The following is an 11090-nucleotide window of genomic DNA, read 5'->3' as shown; positions in this document are numbered from 1 at the left end:
AGATGACATTTTAATGGGGACTTAAAAGGAGCCGGAGAGGTCAGCAGTCAGAATGAAGGCAGGAGAGCATTCCAGGTATGGGGGACAGCCAGAGAGAATGCCCAGGGAAAGAGATGGGCATGACAGCTCTGCAGGGATTGAGGGCTGTCCTGTAGGACAGGGATTAGATCTGTTCCATTCAGCCCCAGAAGACAGAAGTAAAAGTAATGGGGGAAGTTGCAAAAAAGGCAAATTTATTTTTAATAATAAGGAAAATCTTGCTAAGGAGTAGAGTTGTCCCCAAATGGAATGGCCTGCTCACAGAGATCGTGAGTTCTGTACAGTATCACTTTCATCTGATTGGTATACATTAAAACTATAAGTTAATTTGGTAGTATTATCATTTTCATTATTTTGGCACAGCCCAGCCATGAGCACTGAATCTTCTTGTGGCTGTTAAAGTTGTTTTTTATTCCTTTAAAGAGTTCTTTGTAATTATATCTAAGTATTGCTCATGGTGATAAGTTGACTGTCCCCAAATTTTATACATTTGATAGTTACTTGGAATGAGACTTCCTGATATTTTAGTGCCTCTTAGATTAGTCATTAGATTAGTCCAAGACCAAAGTTAAGATGACTGGCAATGGCCCAAGATGCTTTGAATGAACTTGACATTTGACCACATTCTAAGAGTTCCACAGCATCCGCTTCAGCCACCTTCATGGCCATCCATATCTTCTAGTCATTTTGAAATTGTGATAGAATCTGGGGATTGCCTAGTAGAAAAGCAAAATCACTATGCCTCAGAGGCATAGGGGCTGGATCTAAATCAAAAGTAGGAACCTTAAACTCATAGCAAATTCAGTTGGGGATGGGTGGAATTGAAATTAAAAGACAGTCTATCCCAAATAAGGTTATGCTCCATGCTCTGAAAGAATAAATGATGGTAGCCAGACCAGTTCCTAGGAGAATGGGGCAATGGTGTGGAGATGAAGATAGTTTGTAGACAAGGGAGGTCTGGGAGTAGAAGTTGAAGACAAAGGGTCTTAGTGAGACCCTGGGAAGGGTTGGCAGCAGTCTAGGACCAGATGAGGGAAGAGGGACAATCTGGAGGACTGCCACAGGGACTAATCAATCATACCTCCAAAAGTCCATTCCCTAAACAAAACCCCCACCACTCTATCCTAGTTATAGGTCTGATGGGTTCTTTTGCCAGGCTACAACTGGTCATACATTCACAGACATTCATTCCTTTGGTGCTACTGAAGAACCAGCGGTAGATTTTGACACTGAAATTTAAGTTGACTCTCTATAGAGGTGACAATGAGGGAATGGTAAGAACATGGGAGTACTGCTGACTTTAAGTCTAGAGCAGGGAGAGGGAGTCTCTAATTCAGAGAATTGGCAACGGGCAAAGACTAGGGCAAGTGAGTGGTTTGCCACCTAGCCTGTGTGTGTAGCTCTGACAGTCTGAGAGGTTCTGGGCCCAAATGTGACACTGGTTTGGGGGAACAGGGAAAAGAGATCAGGATCTGATTTCATTTCTTGCTAGTAAAATTCTTTCTTATTCAAAGGGTCAAATCTCCCTTTCACCTCTCCCCACACACACTACAGATGGCTTGCTCACAAGAATCACTGGACTGGGTTCTCTAAAGTGCACTGGGTCTAAGTAGGTAGCTCATTCCCAGGGTGATGAAGTCAACTCTCACTCTGCCTTCTCCACCATGAGCTTCATTCAGTCAGTTGCCAAATCTGGTCAATTCTCTCTCTCATCATGTCCACTTCACCTTTCCCATCCAACCCCTCTTTTCCATTACTATAACCATCAGCCTTGAGCAAGCCCTCATCAACTTTCACCTACTGCAATAGTGACTAATCCCCCTCTGTCTAATATAACCTTCTCCACTCCACTGTCCAAACAGCTTCCTAATGAAATTATCTTCCTAATGAAAATATATGATCTTGTCACTTCCTTGCTTAAAACAAATAGAAACAAACAAAAAAACCTTCAGGGATTCCCTATTGTCTATAGGATAAATTACAAATGCCTGGGGAACACCTGATAATTAAGACCCTCTTGGCCCCAGTCTACCTATTCCATGTTACAAACCGCACCCCTTAATGCACTAAGCATTTTATTGGCAAACTAGATTTCGTCCCGTTCCATAGCCTTCTCTCTCTTTTTTTTTTTTTTGCTTTTTGAAGGGCAATTGGGTTAAGTGACTTGCCCAAGGTCACACAGCTAGTTTTTGTGTTACGTGTCTGAGGCTGGGTTTGAACTCAGGTTCTCCTGACTCCAGGGCCAGTGCTCTATTCACTGCACCACCTAGCCACTCTACCATAGTCTTATCTTGAGCTGCCCAAAGAGTTCCCTGTGCCTGGAATGTATCCCTTCTCCTCTCTGCCCATGAAAAATTTCCCTTCCTCCAAGGCCCAGCTCAGACACTTCTTCCATGAAGCCTTCACAGGTCTCTTGCCCCCCCACAGGCCGAACCATGAAGTGATCTCTCTCTCAGATTACCTAGACTACTTTGTCTAGACATTGCCTGGTTCCCACCCACCGCCACATGTTACATTGTGTGCTTCCTTTCCTGCTCCCACTCCCATCCCTCCTAGATTAGAAACTCCTTCATCTGAGACTCTGTTGGTGCTTTCTTTTTTTTCATCTTTTTAAGTGCGGGCTAAGATTATATTATAAGCTCCTAAATAAGAAAACATGGAGGCAAGAAGAACAAAACTGGAATTTATTAATGAGGAGACCAAGGCATAACATAAAGCCCTTAAACAGAAACTGACACTCAATCTCACATAGGAGTTTCACTTCCTATGGGAACAATTTGTTAATTACATTTTTAAGTGCATTTTCAAATTTGTTCTTAATTCTGTCGCGCAGATTCCTGAATACATCCCCAATCTTTCTGAAAATTCCGGTTCTCTTGATCTTTTCAGGCTGCAGAGGGAAGACAAACAGAACTTCTTAGTCCAGGGCCTCTGGAGGTCAAGTTGAAGAGGGAAGAAAAACCTGCCCACTCTAGGAATGGAGTGACTTAGAGCTTCATGATACTCAGAGCTTGGAGGGCCCTCCACTGTCACCTGCTGCAACCTCCCCATTAAAAGGAGGAAACCTGAGACAGGTCCTGACCCAGCTGGTAGATGACAGACCCAGGACTCACCCCTAAATCTTCAGCCTTGCAGCTCTGAAGCCAGTGCTGCCCCAGCCCAGAAAGCTAAAGCCTCAGCGGCTTCTTCATGTTTATTTTGAAAAAGATAAGAAGTCTTCCCAGGACACCCTCCTCCTGATTCTGTGCCCAGAAGATAGTAGAGAACAAGAAATCCTCAGCCCAGCCCTTCGAAGCTCCTACCCTCCAGGAACAGCCTGGGACCAGGTCACATTGGCTATGCCTCTGGCATGACCACATCTGAACTCAGAGCCCCTTCCTCAGAGAGGCTGGCAGGGTGGCTGGCTATGCCCTCAGGCCATTCCTCCCCACCCTGCGCCAGCTCCCCTACCCCATCTAATCATTGAGCTCTTGGGGTTAATAGAATACTTGGTCTGAGTCAAAACACCTGTTTCAGCTTAAATATTAGTTAGCTCTGTGACTTTGGATAAGGTCACTTCACATCTCTGAGCCTCAGTTTCTTTCTCTGTAAATTGGTGGGGGGAGTTGGAATAGATACTTTCTAGGGCTCCCTCCAGCTGAGAATCCTCTGATTGATTCTGTAGAACCAGGTCTAGGCCCTTCTTGTCCAATTGACATTTTTTACTTCCCCTGCATTCCCTAGGACTCTGAAGTTAGAGACCTCTCTAGCTGCAGAACTGGAGTTGGGTAAAGTGGATGGGGGATGGGGGAGAGAAATGCTCCTGCTACTGGACCTATATTACCTCCTGGAACCTGGAGGAAGAAAAGGGAGGCCAGGCTGAGGCTAAGGGTGGAAAGAGGGAAGAAAGGTCAAAACTGATCCCAAGCCCCTCTAGCTACAGATCAATCCCAGTAGCCTCCAAGGGATCCCTAATTGAGTCTGGAAATTTGGGCTCTTCTCCAGGAACCCAATAAGGACTCATCACTTACCCCATCACAGGAAATATCAACAGAGGGCCCAGAAGAATCCAGGGCAATGGCTCCAATGCATTCTTTCACCAGCTGTGAAGGGTTGCAGAGAGGGCTCAGAACTGCTAGTCTGTAAACTCTATCCCTGACTTGCCAGAACTGACAGCAAGCTCAAGCTTTGTCCTAAGGCAGCCCACTGTGAGGGTTTTTCTGCTCTCATCTTGGACAAGTCACTTTCCTCAGGAGAGCAGGAAAGCAGAGCTCAGCACCCTCCCTGCCCCAAGGTGGGAATATCCCCAGAAAGAGTCTCATTCAGTCAGACTCTCTCCCCATTCCAGGACACTCACCCCATTTTCCTTGAAGTCACATTCTTCTGGATTGCGATTTTCAGTATTGGGGCACATAGTCTCTCTGATAGTGAAGCTCAGAGGTCGAGGAGTAGCAGGATCATTGTTCTGGGGACAAAGGCAGGACAACCTTTTAGACCTAGGCCACATCTGAGCCCTCTGGGGTCAGGAGGTAGCTATTTAGTGTAAGGGACCTTAGATTTCATGTAGTCTGACCCCATTGATGTCTAGATGAAGAAACAAAGATCTAGGAAAGTTAGATGACTTGCCCAAGGTCACACTGGCAGCAGTGTCAGAACTAGGGCATCCAGAACAGTCATTCATTCAGTGTCTGCTGAATGATGTCTGGGGTCCCCTGTGCTCAGTTGCCACATTCCCTGTCCTCAGGGAATACCTCAGGGTAGTGGGGAGATAAAAACCCTCAGAAAAGAAAAAACAATACAAGTTTAAACCTGTTCAGAGCCACATGAGAGTTCCAGCAGTGACAAGAATCCTGGATGTGGAGCCTGAACCCCTGGACTGTATTTGTGTGCTGAGTGCTTAGCCTTGTTCCTGGGACATAGCAAGGGATTCAATCAATCAGTAAACATGTATTAAGCACCTACTATGTGCCAGGCACTGTGCTAACCACTGGAGATCCAAAAAGAGGCAGAAGACAGCCCCTGCCCTCAAGGAGCTTACAATCTAATCAGAGGGAGACAGCATGCAAACACATCTACTCAGAGCAAGCTATGTGCAGGGTAAATAGGAAATCATTAAAAGAGGGAAAGCACTGGGTTCAGAAACGCCTTTTCAGTCATTCACTCATCCATTTCTTCATTCACCCAATCGCAGTTCTGTTACTTACTGCTGTTTACCCTTCGTTTCTCTGGACCAGGATTTCCTACTTTGTAAATGGAGGGGGTTAAACTCAGGGACATGTAAGGTCCCTTCCAGCTTGACAGCCTGTGATCCCATCAGTGCTGTAGGGTAAGGGGAGGGAGGAGAGATCCCTCTGGCCTGGCTGTGCTGATGGGGAGTTTGAGCTCTGCTCTGAGGTGTGGGCAGGATTGGCAAATCAGGGGCAAGGGGAAGGGAATTCAAGGAAGGAGCATCCTCAGAGGGCTACAGGGAGAGAGGCCAGGCCCTCATACAGATGGGAAAACTGAAATTCAGAGAGGGAACATACCTTGCTCAGAGTCAGAAAAATGTGTCAGACCGAGAATGAGAACTCAGGTCTTCTAGCTCCAATAATAATAGAGAAATTTAGACATATATATGTGTGTATACATGTATATATATATATATATATACATATATATATATATATATATTTATGCCTGGCTACTACATGCCAGGCAATGTACCAAGTGCTTAGAATTATTATCTCATCTGATCCTCACAACAACTCTAGGAGGTAGGTGCTATTGTTATACCTACTTCACAGTTGAGGAAACTGAGGCAAACAGATTAAATGATTTCCCCAGCCACGCAGTAAGTGTCTGAGAGAGTATTTGAACTCAGGTCTCCCTGACTTTCAGGGCCAGTGCTCTATGCACTCTGCCAGGTAGCTGTATTTCTTTCCACAAAATTCCAATGCCTGCCTATAAGGACTACATGGTTTTCTGGAGTGAAGGGGTCATGTTAGGGAATCTTGGCAGATGGAGCCCTCCCCCACCATCCCAATGCGAGTTACTCACTTCCCTAGACTGTAGATTCAAGATTGAGAGACGAAAGAGGTTTTCTGATCCTGAATTCATGTTGTATTCCTTGATGAATCCATTCACCAAATCCTGGTATCTCTGGTCCTGGGCATAAGCAAGGGGAGTCATCTGGCTGAGCAGCCCCAGCACCAGTAGGGGTGCCTGTATGGTTGAGCCCTGCATCCTCATCCTCTTGGCCCTCAATGCTGTAGGCAGAAAGGAGCTATCCTTTATTCACTGGCTCCTCCTCATCCTTACACAAGGGCAATGCACACCTCTTGTTACTGGGCTCCAAAAGTTCCCTGAGGTCTGTGGTTTCCCCCCCTTCTTTTGTCATTGGTCACCTCTTGTTCCCCAGGGCTGGGAGTCCCTCCTTCAATTTCCTCATGCTGCCACAGAGTTAACCAAAGGAAAGTGTGGGGAAAAGGGGAAGTATGGGGAACAGGTAGAACAGAAGAGCAGAAAGACCAGGCAGTTAGAAAATAAATATTTTCCCCATCTTTCTCTGTCTTACAAAATCCTAGAGGGCCTACAGATGGGTGGGTTTTCCAGTCAGCTAACACACTTGTTGCCTTTCTATTTACTCAAGGAATTTTGCAATAGAGTTAGGGTTGCTTCAACTGACCTCTGTATTCTCCTCTGATCATTTCCAAAATTCTCAGGACCCAATTATCTAAAACCAGAGGGTCCAAGAGTCAACCAGAGATTTCAGGCTCCCTGTATGATTCCCAATTCTCCCTAGGAAAACCTTCACAGGTTGGCCCCTGCCTCCATCCCCTCTCAACTCACCAAATCTGCATGCTGACAGGTGAGCCCCATAGGCTGTCCAGCTAACAGAATACCACAGACCAGACAATCACCTTTCTTCAGCCAAAAGAGGTGACTCTAAGCAGAGTCTGAAAGAGGGTAAAGATTCTGAGAGAAAGAGCTGGAGAGACAGCATTGGTGGCCTGGGAATTTCTGGCCTGGGCAGATCCAAGGAGGTTGAAGATGGAATCAGGTTGAAAAACAAGCTAAGCAGGGGATAGACAGTCAGCAAATCAGTGGGTGGGAAGGGCACAGGAGGAGAGGAATCAGCAAGGGTCTGATGTAGGAGGTGGTAGCTTACAGGGAGTGAGATAAGGATTATGAAAGGTGTCTATGAGGAGAGAGAACATTGCAAATATGGTGGAGTACCTGTGCAAAGGCTCAGAGGTGGGAGATGATCTGTCAGATAGAGAACAGCAAGTAATCCAGTATGGCAGAAACCCACACCATGTGAAGGGCAGTGAAGTGAAATCAGTGCAGAAAGAAGGGGGAAGCCTTTAAATGTCCAACAGAAGTGCTTGGATTTCATCCTAAAGGCAATGGGAAGGCAGGGCAGTGACCTGGTCAGACTTAGGCTTTGGGAATATCAATGTGGCACCTTTACGGTGATTTAAGAAGAGAGACACTGAAGAGAGGAATCCCCATGAGGAGGCTGATGTTAACAATCCAGTTGAAGACAGGCAAAGATGTCAAAAGGTAGAGATGGGGGAGTGGCTCCCCTGCAGCTATGGGAGATGGCCAATACAGAGACATGGGGCAATATTTGGTGTACAACCATTCAGTATTGATATTGCTTCATTGTCTATAGTACTTTTTATTTCACAGGACTGTGGTGAGGATCAAATTAGATACTGTATGTCATGTGCTTTGTAAATAATAATAAAGCAATAAAGGGTTATGCAAATGTGAAAAGTTACCCTGTTTATCTCTTTTAATTAAATCTATTTTAGTCATAACTTTGTCTGAGATCATAATAGCTACCCCTGTAGGAAAGGGCAGGATAGAATGGAAGAACAGGAAGTAGTGCAGTTTGTCTGAAATGAAGACTACATTACTTTGCAAAGACTCCCAGAGCTCTACCCACCCACTCACCTTTGTAACAACAACAAAAAAATGCAAGCAGGTATTGACTGTATCTCAAAACATATGCCTCATTCTGCCTTGTTAGTCCAACAACTCGCAGTTAAGAAGGGAAGGGAACAAGCACTTATTCACCTACTATGTGCAAGGAAGACAGGTAAACAAGGCTAGTGTACCTGATGGAGGTTAAAGGCCTAGGGGAAAGAGTCTTTCTATTCAAAACTATTTCTAGCACCATTTTTAGTAGCAGTAAAGACCCAGAAGTTAAGTTACTGTCCTTCACTCTCCAGGAGGACCAAAATGACATGACTATGCTAGAGTTCAGTTTCACTGTGTCCAACTGTGGCTTATCAGACCAAGATAAGCTCTGAATGTTCTACTGCAGGTTGGGCATACATTGTCTGGGTTAACATTTTGGGTGGATTCTCTAAATTTGCCCATCTTGCACTTCTCGGCTATTTTAATTCTGCTTTGTTCATAGAGCACAGTACTTTCTCTGACATGGGCATGCCATCCTAATCTGTTCTGTGCCAGTGACTCCCAAATCACACAATCAATCCCAAAGGTCTTAAGAGACCTTGAAGGGAAGCTAAGTGGTGCAGTGAATAGAGCACCGGCCCTGGAGTCAGGAGAACCTGAGTTCAAATCTGGTCTCAGACACTTAGAAAAAAAAAAAAAAACTAGCCGTGTGACCTTGGGCAAGTCACTTAACCCCAATTGCCCTCCAAAAAGCAAAAAAAAAAAAGAGAGAGACCTTGAGAGTATCCTTGTATTGTTTCTTCTGACCACCATGTGAACACTTGCCCTGCTTATCCTTATCTTCAGTACCAATAGCTTTTTATAGCACTTACAAGTTTACTAATCTCTTAACATGCATTATCACATTTGATCTTCACAATAAACCTGGGTGGTAGCTAGCACAGACAATACTATTCCATTATAGACATGAGGCAACTGGGATTCGGAATCAGCAAGGGACTTGCCCAAAGTCAAACATCTTGCAAATACCATAGCCAAAACCTCAACTCTCATCTTCTGACTCCAAGACCAACACTCATTGCATTACACATGCCTACCCTTTTGGCGTCGTCTACCTGTCCACCTGGCAGCCTGTCCACCTGCCTATGTGGCGAGATAAATATTTCCAACAGGACACTTAATATGATCCCCAAACTACTTTGGGGAATTTCTAAGCCTGACCATGCCCCCAGAAGAGAGCAGAGCTAAGTTCTAGATCAACCCACGTCAACAAATTGTTCAGGCTTTAAAAATCAGGATAATAGCATCTCATAACATTTATATAGTATTCTATATAGTATATTCTATATAGTATTTATATAGTATTCTAAGACTTACCAAGTGCTATCTCTCAATAACCCTCTGAGGCAGATGGATCAAGTATTATTATTCTGCTTTTGCTTATTAAGCAAGTGAATGAATTAATGTAGAAGAGATGTGCATCAGAGGAAGAAATATATGGATAAAGTCATGACTGCCCCCAAGTACCAAAATAAATCAAATATGGGAACTGGACTAGAGGATTTATCTCTGTGGTCTCTCTTAAGTCTATGATTCTGAATCTATGACTCTCCAGCCTGGTTGAACTCAGGTTGCATCCATGGTTGCGGAAAAAGAAAGAAGTGGGCAGTTGTGCAAACTCATTTCAAGATCTCTGCCCATTTCACCAGTGGCCTATTGGTCAAACCAAAATCCTGTTCCTTGAGGTGCTTGCAAGGGGGTTTGAAGGCTTGGGAGGGTGATTAAAGCATTTCATAGGGGTTGCTGATCTCAGTTTAAATGGAAATCTGGAAGAGAAAAACAATCTATTGTGATGTCACCCTAGATACCATCAATCCCTCTTTACTTTGCTCAATGGCTTATTCTAATACCCTGTGGCATACTGTCTATGCTTGGAATTTAGGAGCAGCTGAGCTCCACTCTTTCCTGCATCCATTTTGAAACCCCAGATTTGCTAGATTTGTGAACTTGGAAAAGTCACAGTCTGTTTTCTCCCATTCAGCTTATTCAGAAGATGGTATCTGAGAGTGTAATCTGGATTTAAGGCCACAGCTGAAAATAAAGAAATAACAGGCTTCTACTCAGGGATGGAATGCATCTAACAAAGAAGACAAGATTATAGGTGCCTCTTCCTGCTCTCCCCTCTCACTTCTTTGCAGAGGTGAAGGACAATGGCTGTGACATGCTGCATATAATATCAGGTTGTTGTTTTTTTCAATAATGGGTGTTTTGCTGAAGTTTTTTTTTCCCCTTTTATATTTTTATTTTATAAAGGTTGGCTCTCTGGAAGGGGGGAAATAAAGGGATGCATTGTGAAATATAGATGATATAAAAATAAAATATATAAGCATTTCATTTGAAAACTCATAAAAGCTATGTTCATTACGGAAGAAGAGTGAGTGAATATGCATGTCTAGAGTCTTCTCAGTTTAATCCAATTGACAAGACAGGTAGTGGAAGTACTTTTTATCTACTAAGCTAGAGACCACAAACAGTAGTTGTCAATAAGAGCTCCTCAATTACCCATATTTATTTCTGCATATGTTGTAGTGTTTTAGGAAAGCATAGATTCCTCAAAGGAGTTTCTGAATAGTTTGTCGACTGTTTCATCTTTGCTTTCTATCCACAATGACTAGCAAGGTGGTTTGCCCAGAATTTGTTTTCCATAAAAGTTTCTTAAATTGAATTCATGTAATCATATGATCTCAGAATTGCAAGGGGTCAGAGCTCAATTCATCCAATCAGTACCTGAACAGGAATTCCTTTTAAATCACTCCCTACAAGGGTCATCCAGCCTTTTCTTAAAGACCTCCAGGGAGCTCCTCTAGAGAACACCCAGCACTCCACCCAGCCTGTCCATCATCCTCTGAACATCCCCTTCTGTGCTACATTGTTATCCACTCCTGCAACCCTCCAGGGACCACCTGAAAGCTAACCCCCCATCTAGTACTGCCTATTTCTCCTAATCTGAGGTCCACAAGCTTCAAGGGACGAGGCACTGCTGTGGTATGGTCTTCACTACCATTTCTTTATTCCCTAAATTCTACACATGGTCCCCTTATCTTTTGTCATACTCCCAGTCAAACCATTCTGTAGCATCAGAAACCAACTGGAAAATGATCCTGAAT

General features: G+C 44.1%; 1 protein-coding gene across 3 annotated transcripts; it reads right to left on the bottom strand.

The window, feature by feature from the left end:
* Positions 1-2703: 2703 nt before the first annotated feature.
* On the bottom strand, positions 2704-7039 carry LOC138163139 (cathelicidin antimicrobial peptide-like). Of its 3 annotated transcripts, none has more exons than XM_069090579.1 (5): positions 6847-7039; positions 6055-6162; positions 4376-4483; positions 4050-4121; positions 2704-2929 (listed from the first exon to the last, which is right to left on the bottom strand). In XM_069090579.1, the coding sequence occupies exons 1-5, from the start codon at positions 6874-6876 to the stop codon at positions 2804-2806; spliced, it is 444 nt and encodes a 147-aa protein (XP_068946680.1). In that variant the 5' UTR covers positions 6877-7039; the 3' UTR covers positions 2704-2803. The 3 variants fall into 3 exon arrangements, with proteins under 3 accessions (XP_068946680.1, XP_068946679.1, XP_068946678.1); XM_069090578.1 differs by having other exon boundaries at positions 6055-6263; positions 6847-7037; XM_069090577.1 differs by lacking the exon at positions 6847-7039 and having other exon boundaries at positions 6055-6351.
* Positions 7040-11090: the final 4051 nt, after the last annotated feature.

Source organism: Petaurus breviceps, unplaced genomic scaffold (genome assembly GCF_028583685.1).
Source record: "Petaurus breviceps papuanus isolate PSGF00001 unplaced genomic scaffold, PetGlider_PUasm1.0 187, whole genome shotgun sequence".
Lineage (NCBI taxonomy): Eukaryota > Metazoa > Chordata > Mammalia > Diprotodontia > Petauridae > Petaurus > Petaurus breviceps.
Note: the sequence above shows the minus strand (reverse complement) of the source record. Positions and strands in the feature narration are given on the sequence as shown.

What these genes read in the sequence shown, in the direction of transcription:
- LOC138163139 (XM_069090578.1), bottom strand. Translation starts at nt 6,246, where the DNA reads ATGAGGATGCAGGGCTCAACCATACAGGCACCCCTACTGGTGCTGGGG. An exon ending in TGAATCTACAGTCTAGGGAA is followed by an intron (nt 4,484 to 6,054) that starts GTGAGTAACTCG and finishes CTTTGTCCCCAG; the next exon opens with AACAATGATCCTGCTACTCC. An exon ending in GTGACTTCAAGGAAAATGGG is followed by an intron (nt 4,122 to 4,375) that starts GTGAGTGTCCTG and finishes AACCCTTCACAG; the next exon opens with CTGGTGAAAGAATGCATTGG.